This window comes from Condylura cristata, unplaced genomic scaffold, assembly GCF_000260355.1.
Source record: "Condylura cristata isolate star-nosed mole 26May11 unplaced genomic scaffold, ConCri1.0 scaffold00011, whole genome shotgun sequence".
Taxonomy (NCBI): Eukaryota; Metazoa; Chordata; class Mammalia; order Eulipotyphla; family Talpidae; genus Condylura; species Condylura cristata.
The window spans coordinates 4,641,602-4,662,101 of NW_004567112.1; the positions used below are offsets into that span (position 1 = coordinate 4,641,602).

General features: G+C 44.0%; 1 protein-coding gene across 1 annotated transcript in view; it reads left to right on the forward strand.

The window, feature by feature from the left end:
* Nucleotides 1–441: 441 nt before the first annotated feature.
* LOC105853498 (putative uncharacterized protein FLJ46204) overlaps nucleotides 442–20,500 on the forward strand; it is a 99,153-nt gene continuing 79,094 nt past the window's right edge. The window contains 3 exon segments of the mRNA XM_012723455.1: nucleotides 442–558; nucleotides 1,335–1,594; nucleotides 1,644–1,806. Of these exon segments, the coding sequence (XP_012578909.1) occupies nucleotides 442–558; nucleotides 1,335–1,594; nucleotides 1,644–1,806 (540 nt within the window).

Below are 20,500 nucleotides of genomic sequence, written 5' to 3' on the forward strand. Positions count from 1 at the left end.
TTTATTCATTCTTTGTTCATTCATCCCTCAAATACTGAACTGTATTTCTGTTGTATGTCGGGCCCTGGAGATAGAATATGCCTGGGACAGCTGAGCTTTTCCTGCCTTCATGGAACTTACAGTTTCCTTGGGGAGGTCAGTGCATGAGAAGCAATATGAAAAAATCAACTTCAGGCTATGATAGGGACATCAAAGAAAAGACAGCAATCGGTAGAAGAGAGTGGTGGGTGGCGTGGCCCCTGTTTTGTGGGACACTGCAGGTCAGAAAAGTGACCTGTCTTCCTCCAGATCAAATTGGATAGAAGAGGAAGAACCAGAAATCAAAGCCTGTCTTTCTGTTCCACAGTCTTTGTTCTCTTGGGACGCTACGTGGTTGTTCTACCCTCTAAGAGTAGAAGAATAAATTACCTACTTGGGATGCCTTCTACTAGAGAATAGAGCATGAATGTCTAAACCACACAGGTAACTGCTTAACGCTCCACCTCCCATGCACTGAGTTATGTGGCTGCTGACATGACCTGGGATGGAGGACTCATTCCATACTGTGTGCAGCCTGGAGTTGGAGTTTTCACTATCATCTGCGGCCTTTGGGGTGTTTAGGCCACTTCATGTCTAATATTCCATGTGAAGCCCATGAAACAATATTACTTATCCTGTTTCCTAGATGGAGACAATGAAGTTCGCAAGAGTAGCCAGAAGACTTGCCCCAGCAGCACAGGGTTTGAGGGGCTGGGCAGGACTTGGACAGAACATGGTCTTTGTGGTTCTCCCCACTCCAGGTGTGGCTCTGTCCCCCACACCAGGCTGGAGAATGCCTCCTGAGATAATCTCAGTAAATACATTTTGATTGTAGGGATTTGCAAACTGTAGCTTAGGGTTTAGTCTCGGCGATTGACATCACTGTTTGACTTGAATCATTGACTTACTGTTAGTAGCAGTATTTGGATCCTGTAAGCCTCTTCCATTAGGTGATGAAGAACATTTTTGCCAAGGGAAATGTTTCTTAAGCAAGTGCTTCCTTTTACCTAGATAGGAGGTTGGTTCTGGTCTGCAGGTATTTGTCTTGTTCAGAGAATACATCTTGACTGAGTCTTACTATTTTGTAATCTTCAAATAAACAAAGAGAAAACTTCACTATGTGCAGTGGGGATTTGGGGAGTAAGAGGGGCAGAGTCCCCTTGAGAAATGTCCATGACCCCCTCTCACCTGAGTTTTCCAGACCCTGGTTCTGTCATATTACCTGTTTGCCATCTGGGTGATCATCCCTGTCTCTTAGAGGCTGACCTGATCTGATCCCTAGGCAGGAAATACCATGCTCCTCAGGGCTACATTAGATCCCACTCTTTGTCATTTTTCTGGTGCACCTCACTGGCAACATCATCATTACCACCAAACACCACTACCATCACTATCACCACTATCGCTACCATCACCACCACCAACACTATCGCAACCACCACTACCATCACCACCACTATCACCACCACCAATACTATTGCCACCACCACTATCATCACCTCCACCACCAGCACTCCCATCACCACCACCATCATCATTGCTACCAATACCATCACCATTGACACCACCACTATCAGTACTGTCACCACCACCATCATCACTTCCACTCTTACCATCAATACCAGCACTACAATCATCATCGAGACCACCACCATCTGTCCCCCCACCATCACTTCCACCAACACCATCACCATCAATACTGCCACTACCACCATCAACATCACCACCAACACCACCACTATCACCATCACCTCTACTAACACCACCACCACCATCATCATCATCATGGTAATCATAGTCCTGGTATCATGTGAGGATGGCTGTTGGTTTTCTCCTATTATGCTACATAACCAGTTGTTCATTGGTTTCTTGGGGGCATCTAGAGTTCTGATAAATTTATCTCAGATAAAGATTTCTTGTCACTAGATCTTTCAACAACAAAAATGGTGTTTTTGCTTGAGGCCTTTGAGTGCTTTGGGCTTCAGATTAGAAAACATACAAATCCTTCTAAAGCTAAGACATGTGACTGTATGTATTCACTTAGCAAATATATATATTGACTACCTGATGTGTGTAACGCCTCGTTGTGGAAGGAAATAGTCACCAAATAAACAAAAAGATACGCTAGGAATATAGGCACTAGAATGAAAGCAAAGTGACAGAACAGAGACTGGGCAGAGACTTTAGCATGCCTAGCGCAGTATCTGGCATGGCCACAGCATTACAAGCTCAGTGGTTAGACAACAGGTATTGGTTTCGGGGTTGCTTATTTGTCTGCGGAGTCCTCATTCACGTCGGACCAGTGATTATCTGGGCGTATTTTTCACTGCAGGGCAAGTGGTGAGTGGAAATGTGTGCTGGCTCTAGGCCCTCAGCTCAGACCGGGCCACTGTGGCTCACATTTACATGTCACTGCAGTAAATCACGTGACCAAGATCAACGGGAAGAAGGACTGTGGTTACAGGGAAAAGCTCTAAAGACGCCCCTGGCGAGGGTGTGGATAATAGCCCTACTCCTGGGGAACAGATGGTCTACCTCGGAAAGCTTCGGGACATCAGAGTAGGTGACAGAGAAGCTGAGACCTAGATCAAGCTAAGGCACCTGCCCCAGGATCTTGAGGAAAAGCTCCAGGCATGGAGCCACTGGGAAGAGGCCCCTTTGCAGGAGGAGGGTCGGGATTGGAGGGGACAGGTTCGGGGTGGGGGGGGGGCTGGAAGGTGGAGTGAGAGGGACCCTGAAGAGTCAGCAGCCATCTGACGAGGGGGGCCTTGTAGGTCAGTGAGACTTTGGGTTCGGCCACAGAAAGAATGGGGACTTGTGCACTGACGCTCTCAAAAGCTCTGGCTGTGGCTGGTGTCTGTCCGCTGTGGGAAGGCAGGTGGGGCAGGTCAGCGTCAGCAACCTATACGATGGCCTGGATGTCCAGGGCTTCTTGAAGGATTTGAAGGCCGCTCTAGGAACTGTGGGGTGATGCCTCGCAGGCGGCGCCCTCGGCTGCCAGGGCGTGGGCTCCTTCCAGCGGCTGCACTTGCCTTATCCTGGAGAGAGCGGCAGGGTGGCCCCGGATAGGCCTGGCAGGGTGGCCCTAGACAGGCCTGCCACGCGGATGCGACTTCCTCATTCAGAGCAGAGGCCTCAATAAGGAATCACTTTAGAAGAAAGGCTGCGCTTTAATTTATTGTTTTTCCCCTAAAGTTTAAACATTCTCTGCACTTGAGTGCCTGTTGCTTATGCATCTGACTTATTTAGGCAATTTGCAATTGTGTGTGTGGTCCAGTGCAGCCTATTTCAGTAAAGTGTATGTTAGAGGCTTGGAAATTGTCCAAAGGGTGTTGTGTGTGTGTGTGTGTGTGTGTGTGTGTGAGAGAGAGAGAGAGAGAGAGAGAAAGAGAGAGGAGAGAAGGGGAAGGGGGAAGGGTTGACAGAGAGAGAAGATGACAGGGAGAGAGAAGGGAGGAGAGGAAGAAGGCAGAGTTGTGGAGAGAAGCAGAGTGGAAAGAGCGAGGGTGAGAGAATTTTCAGCTTGCAGCTCGAGCGTGATGTTCACAGACGAATGTGTACATTTAACTTGAAGAATGGATTTTTTTTAAGGTTGGTTATTGTCAGTCATATTGCAAGCACACTGACATGGTTTAAATTAGCACTGTGGAAGCAATAGACTGCAGAGGAGTGCGTGACTAAATTATTAAGAGCAACCCATGAGCATCAAGCACGAAACCATCTCAGCAAATAGAGAAACTTTATATGGAGCTTTCGCCAGCTGTGTCCCTGGTCATTGAGCACAACGTGTAAGACTTTGCCCAGGGACTATTTTGGGAAAAACAGTCATTTCATCAAGGGTACAGCTTAGGTTTGAAATTTTGTTTGCATCATTTGCCAAGAATTTGGCATCCAAAAATTAAATGTGAAAAATGTTAAGAGGATTGGAAACTAAGGCAGGGAACTCTTCTCACCAAATTTTAACTATTAGTAACCTGTAAGAAAATAACATTGCTGAATAATTTAGCATGTTAATAGTAGAGAATTTGGTTTTATGCTGTAATGGGCAGTGTTCTTGTGGATCCATAGAAACATCTGAAGCTTTAAAAAGAAAAGGCTGAGATGAATCTTGGCTTCATCACCTTTGGAAACTGTACTTAGGCAAATCATCTTTGCATCTAAGTTTCCTTGTCTGTAGTGATAGTTTGCATCTACGGGTTTTGAGAAGAGTAAAAGAAACCACATTTGCAAAAGATATTCTGAAACTTGCAGGGATGGGCTAACAAGCATGATGACTTTTGTTGATAGTTATGATGAGTGGGGGTCACCATGGAGCTCTATAGTTACGAAGAGTTAGGAAACAAGAATTTCATTTTTTGAAAACTCCTAAGGCTATTTCATTGAATAATCAAAGAAAAAAGCCGGGGCAAATGTTTCAACTCTGATTCTTGTGGAGTGAATTTGGAAGATGGTGGGAAGCAGATTGTGACCAAAGGCAAGGAAAATTAGACGAGAACAAACCTGCAACATGTTTAAATCTGATGTTTTTCTGAACCTCACATGCCAGTAAAGTGCTTTGAGCCTCTCATCTTGTTCTCATTTCCACATATGATCAGCCCATCAGATTGGGACAATAAACAGTTCCTTCAGCAGAGAAAGAAGCATCAGAAGAGTAGGAGCAGCCACAGGTGAGGGGAACTGCAGGGGGGGGGCAGGGTTGAGAGTCAACCCTAAGTCAGAAGTGAGGTCTCCAAGATAGACACGCCCCATTCCAATCAGGAGCCTAGCGAGGCCCCTAGCATGACACAGTCGATTTATTACATCATGAACATGTGAATTACCGAATACAAAAGCAGAAGTTGGGAATCTAGAATCAAATTCTGCTTCTTGGTCAAGGCCTACTTAAGTCCCACCTCATCTGTGTGGCCTTTCCACCTAGTCATCATCCTTTCCATGTGAGTTCTTTCAGCTTCTACCATCGGTGGGAACCCTCCGGTCTTTCTTTGATCAAATCTGGAGGTCACACCTTTTTTCTGGAGTATCAGCCTCACACCACTGGGGCTGTCCTTTGATTGAAGACTCAACAAAGAAAGGGCATCAATGAAAAAAGGGAATCTTCTGCTCTTGTTGAGCTCAAGTCAGGAAGGGGAGCAGGGAAGATGGATTTAGCAGCTAGTAGCCAACATTTCTTCAAGGAAGATATAAGGATGGCCAACAAGCATCTGAAGAGCTGCTCAATATTACGTGCAAACCAAAACCATGAGGAGCTAGCTTCATATCCTTCACGTGGCTATGATCAAACAAATAGAAAAAGCCAGTATGGGTGAGGATTCAGGGAGTCCATGAGAATGTGAACTATTGTACCCAATGTGGAAAACAGGGGTTTCCTCTAAAGTTAAACAAAGAATTAGCATATGACCAGCACTTCCACTCCTAAGTTTGTGCCTGAAGAAATAAAAACAGATGGTAGAACAAAAACTTACACATAAACCTTCATAGTAGCACTATGTTCAAAAATGGAACATCCAAAGATGGAGCATCCATTATCCACTGAAGAATGGATAAATAAAAAGTATATGTTCAAATATGGAATATTACTCAGCCATAAAAAGAAATTAAGGATTGATGCTTATTGAAACATCTGTGCACCTTAAAGACATAGTCAGGTAACAGCCAAGACACAGAACCCACTGAATGATTCCATTTGTGTGAAACAGCAAGAATTGGTAAAGTCATAGAGTCAGAAAGATTAGTGATTGCCAGGGCCAGGAGAGACGGCATGGGAGACGACCGCCTGATGGGTGTGGTGTTTACTTTTGGAGTGATGAAAGCTCTAGAATTAGAGGGGCGGGATGCACAGCACCCTGCGTGGGCTGAGTGCTACAGAAGTGTGCATTCGAATATTGAGTTTTGTTATGTGACCTTATATTAGCTAAAGAAAACCAGTAATGGCCCTCCCTGGTGGCACAGTGGGTGAAAGCACCACATATGAGGCACTCTGAAGCCACTGCGGCACAAGTTTGATCCCCCGATAGGGAGCTGACCCACATGGCATGGCAGACATCTCCTGGCCCACTGCACCCTTCAGCAGTGTATTTCAGTCCATCTGCCTGTTCTGTTCCCCACTCTGTCTCTGGTGAATCTTCTCTTCCACCACACCTCTGGCTTATACACCAGTTCTGTATGCATAAATAAATAAATCGTATAAAAAAAAAGAAAACCAGTAACTAGTCATGAAGATGCATTCTTTCAATGCTGTGGGAACTGAGTGGCGAGACAAACACCTCTGTTTGGGGGTGTTGGATGGGGCAGATTTGTGGAAGGAGGTAATCTTATCTGAGTAGCCTCTTGAAGAACAAGAAAGTATGTTCTAGGCAGAGGCAGCGACTCAGGTAAGACTATGGAAATGTGAACAAGCATGGCTTGTCTTTGAAACATGAGTCTTCCTGCCAGATTAGCGAAAGGACAGGTTGGAAATGACGTAGTGGAAAAACAGAATTGTACAAGTATTTATTGAGCACTTACTGTGTACCAGAAAGCACGCTAAAGTCCTTGCGTCAAGTATGAATCCTCCAGTGACTCTTCTTTCTGACTTTACCTGTAATGAAAGAAAGTGGCTTGCCTAATGTATAGACTCTTCGTTTTATAACTCTAAGAGAAGGATGTAGAGGTGGGAGTTTGTAAGAAGGTGAGCATGAAAGTCTTTCCCCCTTAACTGACACTTTATGAGTACTTTACAGGTATATTCAGGGATGTAGGGAAAGCTTTGTTCTTAAATGCAAATGTAAACCTGCATTATAGTAACCTCTCTAGGAGGACAAGACCTATAGGATGGATGGATGGATGGATGGATGGATGGATGGATGGATGGATGGATGGATGGATGGAGATTCAGTAATTCTCCTACCTCTTTCTGCTTGCTATTCTTTTCAGGCCTTGAACAGACTGGATGATGGCCACACACGCTGCAGAAGAAAATTCACTGTACTGACTCAAATACTAATTTAATCAGGGAACACCCTCACAGCAACAGCAGAAGTAATCCAGTCAAGTTGACATATAAAATTAACCATCAAACCAGAGTTATTGATGTCTTGTGTGCTGGCTTATAAAAGACAGTCGTTGCTTTTTATTACAGTTTTTAAAATAGTAAAAATGTAGTGAGGCGGATCCAGACCAGACTTTTGTGGGCCTTTTGGGTTCAACAGAACAGTTCAAAACTACTCTTTACATTATCTTCTCAGAAGCTAATGGACACTGTTCATAGTGTGTGGTGCCTTGGAGTCTTTGAGTAGACAGCTATCTTTTTGTGACCCATTATATGTTAAATGTGACCTAAAAGTTGTTCCATTAGTCTTTGGGTAGAACTGCAATGTATCAGTTGTGATGAATGATCATTTGTCCAGTTTTTCTATATCTCTATTATGTCTCTTTGGGAGCAATTTTATTTTTGATTGTTGTGACTGCTGGAAAATTCTTTATAATTCTCCTAAATCCTTCATTTTTTTTTAAAGATTTATTTATTTATTCGTACAGAACTGGGGTACAGGCCAGAGATGTGGAGGGTGAGAGGATTCACCAGAGACAGAGCGGGAAGCAGAACAGGCAGATCGACAAAGTCCACTTCTGAGAGGAGCAGCGGGCGGGTCAGGAGAGGTCTGCCGTGCCATGTGGTCACCTCCGGGGCAGGCAGGGATCGAACTCATGCGGAAGTGGCTTTAGTTTCTCAGTGCAGTGCTTTAACCCGCTGTGCCGCCAGGGAGGGCCAATCCTTCATTTTTTTAAAAGACGCTTCTTACTTTAGAATAATTTTAGATTTACAAAAAAGTGGCAGTAATGATAATATTCTTACATACTCCACACCTAGTTTCCTCCCCGCCCAGTTTTAACACCTCAGATTTGTGGGTAACATTTGCCACAATGAACGATTTGATATAGACACATTGCTGTCAAGAAAATCAGTATTTTTGGATTTCCTAGTTTTTAAATGCAATGTCCATGTTTCCATTCTAGAACCCTATTTAGAATCCCACATTTATTTGACAGGCCCTCCTCGACTCTTTCAGAAGTTCCTTGTTTTGATCACCTTGACAGTTTTGACGTCAAGGATTTTGTCCCTCAACTGGAATTTCTCTGATATTTTTCTCATGCAAGTCTGAGAATGTAGCTTTGGGCAGTAAAGCTCTGTTTATATCATGTTATCAATGATACCTACTGTCAATATGACTTATCTCTGTTGACATTAAACTTGACCACCTGGCTAAGGGAGTGTTTGCCAAGTTTCTGCACTGTGAAGTCACCCCATGCCCTCTTTCCATGTTCTCTTGGAAGAGGAATCACTGTGTCCCACTTGCACTGAAGGAGTGGGAAGTTAGGCTCCTATTTCTTGAGTTTGATGCCATCATGTAATTTTCTCTTGTCTATTCTCTATGAAGAGGAATGTTCGGTCAGTACGAAATGAGAATTACCTACAGAAGAAAGACTGTTTCCCTCCAGCCTTCTGCTAAGGCAATGTTTCCAACAGGGGCCCCGATGTCCCGCAGGCCAGGGTGATTCATGGTTGTGGGAGCCACCCTGTGCCTTGGGGGACATCTGCCAGCACCCCGGGCTCTGTGCACTGCATACTACCAGCAGACAACTTCTGCCCACCACGAAAGCTTACATACACTTCTAAATGTCCCCGGTGGGATGGAGACATTTCCTCTTGCTCTTTGCTCTGACTGAGAATGACTGTCTTACAGTAAGCCAGTAAGTACTCTGATGACCTTTTGAAGAAAGATCTTTTCCTTTAAAAAGGGAGAAGTATGGTAATATCAAATATGTTCTTTTTCCAGGCATGGAATTATTATACTCCAGTAAGAATGCCCCATTCACGAATTAAGCCTGATAGAGAACTCAGAAAGTATATGTACCTGTTCAGTGCCAAAGGGCTGCCCAATTCTAGGAGCAGAGCAAGGGGCACAGAGGGCTGTGCTGTAGGCATGCCAATGCCATAGAAGGAAGCATGTGTGGTGGCCCCCTGGAGTTTTGCCTGGCAATGGCCCTGAGTAGGTATCCTAAAGAAATTCCTGGCATTCTCCTCCTTGGATTAGGCAGGAAGGATGGACAGGGTATGTGGTGGAAAACCAGCACCCCCAGTAACTTAGAGTATCGAAGATTTATTTCTCACTTATGCTGGGTGTCCAGTGAGGGTCAAATGATGCTGCTCTTTGGAGTTTCTCTGGAGACTATGTGTTGACATATGCATTTCTCAGTCTTCATGGAAGAGAAAACTGAGCACTGTGGTGTTTTATGTTGGTGACCCCATGCATCTGGAAGTGATCGTTGTCATTTTTCCATACTTTTCATTGTACAGACCAAGTCAGAAGGCCATGCCTAACTTCAAGAAGACAGGGCAGGACAATGTCACTGTGTGCCTGGGAGGAGGTGGACCGTGGCCCTAGAGAGCAGCACTGCTCTGAGACACAAGTGTGGTACTCTCTTGGCTGAGCTACTGCTGAATAATAAATATATTCCTGGGATAATTCACTTGATGACAAGGCTAAAAGAATATTTGTTGAATAATATGAGTATCTCAGAATAACTAGAATGTTCTTCATGGAGAGGAAGTTGTGTAACAAGCTATCAATTTGTAGCTGTCCCAACCAAGCTGAAGCCAAGACAGGGTGGTGTGGAGTCTGGGCTGTGCCCTGGCCTTGTCTATTCCCATGACTCACTCTCGATTTGACTTACTCTATTTCTCTATATGAGAGGGCTGTGGAATCTGGGAGAAGATACAGAGATTGGGGTGATCTGTCCTATCTTTTCCAACCTGTCTCCATAGATCAAGAGGTCTGAAGCCCAAGAAGCAGGAAAGCTGTAGATAAAGAACTGGAAGGTTCTTAAGATTCTGAGCATCAGAAGTACAAAGTGGATACCTTGATGATATGGAACAGAGAAAAGGAGGCACAATCTCAGAGACATGCATGAGGCCCCACAAAGTGGGAGCTGGTGGCCATAGAGGAGGTGGAATGACATGCCTTCCTCAGGTGGCTTGGTGGCCAGTGGGCATTGGTAGGGCCGTTGGAGTGGGGAACCAGAAGACGCATTTGTGGTCTCCAGAAATAACCAGGGGAGACTGAGGCAGAGTGCTTGCTAACCTCTGGCAGAAGAGTCTGGACATTCATTTAAATAATCTTATTTGTATCTAAAAATTTATCAAGCCTAGGGAAATTCTAATTAGTTGAAGATTTACAAAAGATTTCAGAGACATAGAATGGAAGGGTTGGGTTAAATGGGTGGTTGATGTGAAGTGAGTTGCAGCCTCTGAACAATGATCCCCTAATTGAGAAGTTGGTTCTCGGTGAGCAGCACAGCTTGTTGGCTGTTGAATTACACTGTTAGCAGGAATATTCTCTGTTACATTTAAAAGTGAATATTGGATCATTTGCTTTCATGCAGAAACTAAAATATCACCTATGGTGTATGTCTGAGTGTGCATGTGTGTAGAAAAACACATTAACTACCAAGGAGGTGTAGCTGTATAGTAGAATACAGGTGCGAAGTTATGCACTCTGGACATGTCTTGGCTTACACATATTTGCGTTCTGTGCACCGTCCACTCGGACCTCTTTAGGACAGCCGTGCCCTGCTCTTGAGAAGAGAGCAGTTGGGACTGGGTCAAGCAGTGGGACGGATTTGCTTGACTCCTGGGAATGATGAAACACTCCTTTCTCACCCACGAAGTTTCCAAGGTTCAAGTGTTGCTTGTGATGATTTGACATTCATTCATGTGGTGAAGTTTATTTTTGTTAATTGCCTGTGAGTCAATAACTATACCATGCTTTACCAGGAGAAAACAGCCCACTCTCTGGTGTACACACTTTTAAGTTTCTTTAAGTTAGGAAGGAAAAGGCTAGAGGCACATCTTTGAAGTCATCAGCCTACAAAGAGAGATGTGTGTCCTCAGAACTACAACACTGATGTGTGTAACAAGGCAGAACTCAAATCCAAGACACAATAAATGCACAGTCGGTGTGGTAGGGAGAGAAGTGAGAGCAGAGACATGTGAGGACCTGCGGAGACCCTTGTTCTGTTTAGTATAAGAGGCGAATGTTTATATGTTTAAGAGAGGGATGGGGAAAATATAATTAGGCATCTTAATGAGTTAGGAGCAACATCAAGAAACAAAAATAGAATGTATAACTTTCAAACAGGGTTTTGATCTATTCACTGGAAGGCAGGAGAAGAGAAGAAAAAGAAAGTATAATAATGGGGGGGGAATCAAATAAGATGGCAGAATAATCCTAATGTAGCAGTAATTACAAGACATATTAACTCACCAACCAAAGAAGTACTTAGATTACATATAAAACATAAAATACGACAATATTTTGTCAATAAGAGAGTATTGAAAGAAAGTAACTTGGTTAGAATAATAACAAAGAGATGAAAAAATATATACTAGGCAAATGTGAACCTGAAGAAAATGGGAATATTAATATCTGATAAGATAGAACTAAAGGCATAGAAGGATGAGATTGCAGTAAGAATACAGTCATGGTGAGCTTAGATCTACCTGTAGTTTTACTTTCAAACACATAAAATGACAACAGATAGAGCTATGAGAAGAAATAGAGAAATAAATGACTATGGGTAGTAATTTTAACAGTTGTTTCAAATTAATGGGTTAAGCAGACCAAAGATAAGTCAAGATATAACATGTTATACCTAAATAACATGTTAGAGTAAGAAACTAGTAGTTTGTGTGTGGAATTCTATATCTAACAAACAAAGTTACATTCTTTTTGGAGACTGGATTATTTACCAAAAAATAATTTACTGGGCTATGAAAGAAACTTCTGACTTCAAATTATCCTGCCTAATACAGAAAGATTTTGCTGGAAAAAAAAAATAACAAAAAGTGGGGAAAACTGTCAAAAGGAAGCTTAAAATACAGCCCATATATCCAGAACCTAAATAATTTAGCTTAAAGCAGAAATACTAAGCCAAATTATGAAATACTTAGAACTAAATAGAAATAAAAAAATCCTTATTAAATTTTGCAATGTAGCTAGAAAAGTATTTAGAAAGTATAGCACTAAATATATTTATTTATTTATTTATTAAAGATTTATTTATGCACACAGAACTGGGGTACAGGCCAGAGGAGCAGAGGCAGTGAGAGGATTCACCAGAGACAGAGTGGGGAGCAGAACAGGCTGAGTGACGAAGTCTGCTGCTGAGGGGAGCAGCGGGTGGGTCAGGACAGGTCTGCTGGACCATGTGGGTCACCTCTGGGGTGGGGATAGAACTCATGCGGCTTTAGTTTCTTAGTGCTGTGCTTTAACCCGCTGCACCAGCAGGGAGGGCCCAACTAGATATATTTATTAGAAAACAATAAAAACAAAACCAGGCAAATGGAAATGTTGAAATAAGAACAAACCCAGAGAGGTGAAAGGAGAAGTATGATAAGCTTAAGAGACATTTAGGGAATATTGAAACAAATTAGAGAAGATTAATGGAACCAAAATCTGGTACTCTGAAAACACCTTAAGAGTGGCACCCTCTGGTTAGACTGATTAGGGCCAGGAAAGAATAAGAAAAGTAACAGAGAAATAAATTAGACACAGTTGAGAAAAAAATATTATGAACAACCATCCATCAGATGATTAAAAACTACATGAAATAGATACATTTGTGGAAAACTAGTAAATGCCAAAATAGCATAGGAGAAACTGAAAAAAAAACTTGAAGAAACCAGTAAATAAGAATAAAACTGAAGTAGTTGTCAAGTTCTTTTCTTACAGAAAAAGTTTTATAGGAAAGTCCTGCCAAATTCAAAGCAAACAAAAAATAGACAACTTTGGAAAATAGAGTGAAAGCATCAGAAAATATTTTATGAGACCAGTGTATTATTGACCTCGAATTCAGTCATGTCAGTATGAGAGGTCCATTTGACTTTGAACACAGATGTTAAAATGCAAAATAAAATATTAGCTGTAAATATAAAGAGGAAAAATAACACGATGTTGAAGAACTTTAATCAAGAAAGGTAAAGATGGTTCAACCTCAGGACATGTATTGTTTCATGAATCCAAGAGGGGAAAAATATCAATTATCTTAGATAAAATTTTTTTTATAAAGGTCAACATCAATTTATGATAAAATTACTTGTAAATTATGTCTAAAAGGAAACTTCCTTAAGGTGATAAAGATTTATGCCCCTGATATACAGGAAAAAGCATGCTTCAGAGGAACTTTGGACTCATCTCCTTTAAGAATGGGAACACAAGCAGCTTAGCACACTGCAAATGATACTGACCAACTCATTAAAATAAAACAAATCGAAACAAAGCAATGTCAATCTAAAGTGTGAAAGGGAGGGTATTAAATCATTTTTTTGCTGATGTGATCTAAACAGAAATCTATCAGAAGCAACAGAAGATATCAGACTAAGGGAGTTCAGAAAACTTGTAAGAAAAACCAGAAAAAATCAATTGTGTTTACCATCAATAACCAATCTGAAAATGAAAGAGAAAACAAGATGCCATCAAAATGACAACACAAAATTTAAATTATGTAGGAATTAACAAAGAATACACATGCTATCTATAGATGACTTTTGAAGAGCTCCTTCACTCTTGTGAATGGGTGGTGTGAACATTACAAAGGTGTCAGCCCTCTCCAAACTACTGTATAATTTCAGTGTGACCTAAAACAAGATTCCAGTTTGATTTTTTAAAATGGCTATGACAAAGTTATTCTACAGAATAACAGAAGAAGGTAGGTAGCATAGGTAGTTACTTTGGAAAAAAAGAGAGACTGCCATCACCAGATATTAAGACATGCTAAGTACTAAGACATATTAAGTACTAACACTTAGAAATGAAAATGTTGCTTTTGGTACAAGAACAGAGAAGTAGACCAAATGAACATAAATAACTAGTAATAAATCTTTATATATCTTGATATCTTGAAATAATAGAAGTTAGTGGGCAACAAGGAGAATTATTTCACAGGTATTGAGGAAAAGAAGAAGAAAGCTGGGTCTCTGCTGTACATGGACCAGTGGACCCAGGCTGGATGGAATGTCACATTGGGACATTCTAGTTTGCTAACAGGAAAGAAGGTATGACCTGGGGGGAGAGAAGGGTTTCTTCAGCATGACTTCCCGAGGCCAAAATGGCAAGTAATGTTGGCTCTGAAAATCCACAACTTCAAGAGTTGTTGCTTAAGAAAGATGACATAAACCAAGGGGAAAGATGAGAGCCTAAGAAACAATGTCTTCCATGTCTAAGATGAATGAGAGACCCACATCCAGAATTTGAGGAATGTGGACAATAAAAAAGAAAAAGGCAAATCCTCAGAGAAATATGGACAAGAGATGTGAAAACAATTCACAGAGATAGTGTGAATGGGCAGCAAGAAGACGAAAAGGTGCTCAAATTAAAATGAGGGCAGGCAAACGCTTCCCATTCTAGTTGGCGAAAGCTGTAAGCAGTTTAATTGGATGATGCATGAGTCGGCCACTGGTGGGAAGGTGGACAGGACAGCCATGAGGGAAGGATTCATGAAAATATGTAGGTGTTCAGCCAGGGACTCAGAGCCCACCCATGGGTGACCTCAGGTACGAGGAACCAGGGGAGGACAGAGGCACACATGGCCTGTGCCTACTGCTTGTGTCAGGGAGTGATGAAGTCAACCTGTAGATTAGAGGGGGCATGGTCCGGTGAAGTGTGGGGGGTGGATATCACAGGACACCACGCGGCAGTTAGAAGCCATAATATTGAGGTGTGCGTGGCCACCGGGACTGTGCGCAACACTCAGTGCTGAGTCTAAAAAGGGACACAAAACATGTTGGTTCTTAGCTCACTGCTTAACTACGCACCTATGCACACACAGTTCTACATTTTACGGGCACCTCCCAATGAGAGGATCTCTACTAGATGCACTGGACCTGCTGCCCGAGGGGGCGGGGACAGTTAGAAAAAAAGACAGGAGACAAATAAGACGAAACAAGAGAGCAGCCTGCCGGGATGGATGATAATAAGCCGTGAACCAAGACATGAACCCAGTCGGCCATCTGCCTCCCATATCCAGACAGCAAGGCGGAATGACGCTGGCGCGTACCTTTCAGCCCACATGCATTTTCTGGTTTGCCATCAAACACGGACAACTTCAAGTGGGATGTTTTTCATGTTGGAAGTCACCCCTGCAAAGACACTTGAGAGGAAGGTGAGAAGGGAGGGAAAGAGGGGCTTTTCCAGTTGCGACAGCTTGACGGACACAGTGCCCAGCTCCTTCACTGAGGGTGCTCCTTCCTAGTGCTCCCGCCGTTGCTGGCGCCTGCTTTCCCTTGGCCTCGCTTTGTAACCTACAGAAAAGTCCACGAGACCTTCTGTTTTCAGAACCGAGCCCCTCCCCCCCATTCCTACTTTGCCTCCACAGCTTCTGATGGATTGATGCTTTTCCTGCCATCAAACTGCATTAGTTTATGTTAGCAACTTTATAGTCCGATACCTGATCCCCTGGCGATCCCAGCAGGCAAATGTAAATTGTTACAGGCAACCAGGCCCTCAGACAATGTCCAGGTTTCCCAGGTAATAATCCTCAAGATTTATTTTTTTCATTAAGAATCTGCTAGATTCTTTAAACTTTATTTGTCACATGGTGCAAAGCAGATTAATTAAATGTCAGGGACTTTCTCTTCAGAGGAAGCCTGTATCCCCTGCTAACGTGAGATACAGAGTTGGGAGGCTGTGGGTAGTCAGCTCAGCTAACTTCTGCCCTTAGCCTGGGTTACCACTCTGGGGTATTGGTCCTGCTTTCGGAAACTCTGGGCCATAATATTTTCCCACCTCCACTGGGCCCCCCATGCGGGGATCCCCTTTATAGTGATCTCATACCCTCCCCGGGCACCTTTCACTTCAGCTGTATTTTGTTCTATGAAGACACAGAACATCTGGAAAATATCTTTTGTTCAATAAATGTCCATGAATCCAAGTTTATTCATAGCTCCCCAGGCAGTCTTTACTTGTCTCTCTAATCGATATTTGTTATAGCAACATTTCTAATGGTGATAATACGGTGGAAGGTTGTGATTCTAGGAATGGAACGGGTTTCCCAGGAATAACCATTTTGTGCTTCTGGGCGTCCATGGGACTCGGCACGCGCACAGGTTCTTCCGTGGGCTCAGTGAGCGGCCAGCCTCTTCCGCTGAAGGCAGGCCAGTCGCCCTAGATGCGATTTCTTCACAGTTACCAGGTGCCAAGTATACAAGATGACACAGGGCAGAACACTAAAGCACTGGATTTTGCTCCATCTGTTAAAGTAGTGGATTTTGCTATTTGTTCGTCTAGGGCCAGGGATCACAGAGGTCAGGGCTCTTCACTGGAGCCCACCACTACTGGCAGGCAGAATCACTGGGGGGTCTTGGCCTTCCCAGCAGTTCCCTTGAGCCTCAGCACATCTCTGCATCTAATGATATTTGTAAGCCATTCCTGTGTTGGAAAGGCAGTGTTATCTCGAATTACCCGATGGCCTTGAATGAATTAACACACTCCCTAAGCCTCAGTTTCACAGCTCGTGAGCTGTGGCTCCCTTGTAAATAACAGACCATTTGAGGGAGCAGGGACAGAGCTTGAAGCAAGAGAGGCAAGATCATCTCACATTGATTTGAAACGAAGCACAAACATCAGGCAGGAACAGAACAACCCTTGCTCCAGAGACTCGGCCAGGGAGGTGTCAGAATCGGGCGAGGAGCCACACCCCTGAGCCCTGGACCCATCATCGGCAGAGAAGAGCGCATGAGTGGCTCTCCCTCTCCCTGCCTGATGGTGGTGTCCAGGCCACTCACCCTTGCATTCTGAAATAGCACATGGAGAGGCGTTTGGAGGCGGGCAAATGCCCGTGTGCATAGCAGACCTCCCCCCAGGTACCTCCTCCTGTCCCCACAGGCCAGTCTGCCCAGAGAAGGGTCAGTCCCAGAAGGACCGGAATGGTACTTGGCAGCCGGTGGGGGCAAGGGAGAACAGGGCTGCCTTCTTCCTCCCTGGCCACCTGCTCTATAAGCCTGGAGGATCTTGGACAGTTCTGTTTTATGGTGAGAACTTAGCTTCCTGGGGCTAACAGAGGGGAGCTCTGGTTCCCCACCAGCTGAGATATATTATGGTTCTAAATTCAAGGAGTTTCTCTTCTATATCCCTGCAAGACCCATGCTTTGGAAAGGAAAGAAGACCCTCTGAGGGTGTGCTGTGCCTGGCCAGCCCACGGCCTGAACTGGTCTTTTGAGGGCCCTGACTTTTCCTTGGCTTATAGAGAAGCTTGACTCTGGCTCCCTGCTGTGTAAAGCCTTTCACTATGTAGTCACTTAATAGGCTGAGGCTATCTCTGGTGCTCTTTGCTTCGTGGTTCTTTTGGAAGGGATGGAGAACTGTGATTGAAAGGCCCGATCAAGGAAGGAAGAAAAATTGTGTGGTTAAAACAGTCAGCAGAAATCAAGTTTGAATCTGAACCACTCAGTGGAATGAAAGCCAAGTCATTGGAAATAAATCAACAGGAGCAAACCCAGTTTCATATTATCCTTATTTAAATATTTGTTACATCCATTACAGCACTGAGGCCTACTGACCTTTTCTTGGGGACACTGATTCTCAGGCTGTTGGCTTTCGTTCCCCTAAAGCAAGTAAGTGCCTTGAACTCCCTGGCATTGCGCTTGACCATGAAGCCTGCAGGGGAGATATGGAGGGGAGACTAATGTCTTCTCCTGCTGCCTATCTGTGCCTGATCCAGCCACGTCTTTGAGGCTTGGGGGTCCAGCTAGCCAACACAAACATGCTGATTCCCCTGAACTCATTAAAAGGAGTTTACTTGGGTTACAGAGAATTCCACTCATCGCTCCTGGAAAACACAGGTCTACAGTTCAACTATGTCACAACAGACTGGAAGCAACTGCACTTGTTTTTTGTAAGAAAATAAACCAAACATGGGCTTTCCTGTAGGACTGGGAAGGCTTTAGATGGGTAAATCTTCCCCACCAAGATTTCCATGTTGGCTGTCCTCTCTGATATCTGGGAGGAGGAGAAGGTAAATTCATTAGCTGGATTGTATTTCAAGCCAGGAGAGGACTGTCCTCTGTGAACAGGATTTAACAGCCCAGAGCCACGGGGACTTCTTGCCGCAGCTGTGATCGACATTCAAGTCAAGTTGGGGCATGAGTGACCTCTAACATCTAAAGGAGCATTTACTCCTTGTAAGTTTATCCTTCAATTTTAAAAAAATAGTGTTTGCTGACATACAGCCTTCATTAAGCTGCCAGAGACTTAAGATAATAGCAGGAAGTTCTGCTCAGATAAACCCAATATGGTAGGCAGGGAAGAATGGGGCTTAGTCAATTAAATCATTAATGGATATTTGAAATGCCTTTATAATAGAAGGCAGTGCCGTCCACACATTCGAGTAAAGGGGAGAACCTCTTATCTCATTCCACGGTTCTTGTTGGGGCCAAAAGATTCTCCCTTGAACTTACTCTGTTTATAGATGGCAAGGAAAGAGGTTTATTTGAACTGGTTTGTTTTGAGTTTGTGTGGGTTTTTCCTCTCGACTGTAGAATGTATTCTTTGAGTTCCCGCGTCTCTGAGCCTGGCTTTTCTTTTTTGAGGCAGTGCCAGAGTTTATCACCACTCACTTCTGGATAGTGTTAATGCTGCAGTCACTTCCTGTCTGCAAAACAATGGTAACATTCACCAGAGAGCTGGGGTGAGGACCACGTGGAGGGCTGTTACCTGAAATGGCTAAAAATGTTTGAAGACGTTAGCACAACACGCTGACTCTGTTTATGGAGAAATCCTGCTCGAGGTCTAACACTGGCTGGCAACTACCTGGGGAAGATGTATCAGCGCTGAGGGGGAGCCCGCATGTCTGTGCTTACCTGTGATGCCTTGTGGAGCGTTTCTCTCTTTGCCCCCTGGCAGGAGTTAAGTGGAGCTGGGGCAAGTCCTGTAGAAGAGGGTCCACGTGTGGAGGACAGCAGTCTTCATACTCCAACTGGCATACTGGCATCGGGCGTTCCTGGCAGAACTAGTGGTCCCAGAGTCTGGTTCTCTTCAGCATCTGTAGGGTAGGGGGTGGGGTGAGGTCTGGTCCTGAAAATCTGCATTTCCAACACCTTCCCAGTGATGCTGATGGTTTGGGTTGCTGGTCCATGGCTTCTCTATGTGGAGGTTAAAAAAAAAAGGCAGGGGGGGGGGGGGGGGGAGGAGGGAGTGGGAATGACACACTGGGCTTTATATTTCTGTCCCATTTAAAGGAGACAACATCTTAACAAAGAGAACTGCGTTACTGATTTCAATGTGCACACCGGCATTCCTGGATTCTGGACCTGGTGCATTCCAACAAAATTGTGTCCCAATTAACAAAGTTCACGAACAAATGAATGAAAAATGGACAAAGTGCAAATGAAGCTATTTGCTTGCTGATTCCTGGAGGAAGTCAGGAGGCATCCCTTTGAGCAGAATTCCTTGGAGAGCAGAGTAGTCACCTTAGATAGCTTGAGGCCTGGTGCCACGTTCATGGTGTTCAGGATATAGGGTCTGGGGTCTGTGCAGCACTGTTTTTCTGATCCTCCCAGCCTCTTGATGCCTGGTGTTCTTCTTCAATTCTCAGCACTTCCTCGTCAACAGAAATTTCCTCCATTTTTGTAGATGCGGCTGATTCTACGTGACACACTTGTAGAATTGATCTCCTCTCCTGTCACCCAAGTTTTCTAATAGCTGACATGAATGAACATTTAATGTCTGGCTTCATTTGTAGAACTTGGCGCTTAAGTCTTTTAAGACAGCTGACAATGCCATAAGTTTAAGTCTTCAGGTTACAAAAAAACAAAGCAAGTGTCCCGGGCTTAACAATCCTCCTAGCTCAAAATTAACACACACCAAAGGGGAAAAAAATCCAAAAATCAAAACAAATTTCTGATCAAAGTGAAGTGTGTGGTAATGTTCATTTTCCATTGTCTTTCAGCAAGAACAAGTAGTAAAATCCTACAATGGTGAAAGCAGCGGCCCTGTGAATGCCCGATTGTCTTCCTGGTCAAGACTTGGGAGCAACTGGGGACAGAATGAAACAGGGGTTACTGTGCCTCCCCAACCAGGGCAACACATGAGAATTATTTCCCTGGAAAAGTTTTAAAGAAGTTGGCAAAATGTAAATGATTCATTATGTCAGCGAGCCCAAAGGTGTCAGCAAGTGTCAGGACGCTCTGATGCTAAGGCTGTAGTTTAGTATTGGATTGACCTACAGAAGCCTGAGGCACAGGGGCTGGAGAGGAGAGGCAGATTCAGTTAGAGGTAACTCTTCCTGCACAGGGGGGGAAAGAAAGACAAGGCCTTGCCATCCCCTCCCAGTTATCGCTTGGACCTCAGAGACTGACCAGTTTTCCAAGTGCCTGTCCCCATTACTGGGTCCTCTCCTCGCCCCTTTCCTCTCTTCCTCTCCTCTGCAGTCTCCTCTGCAGTCAGGCCTGTGT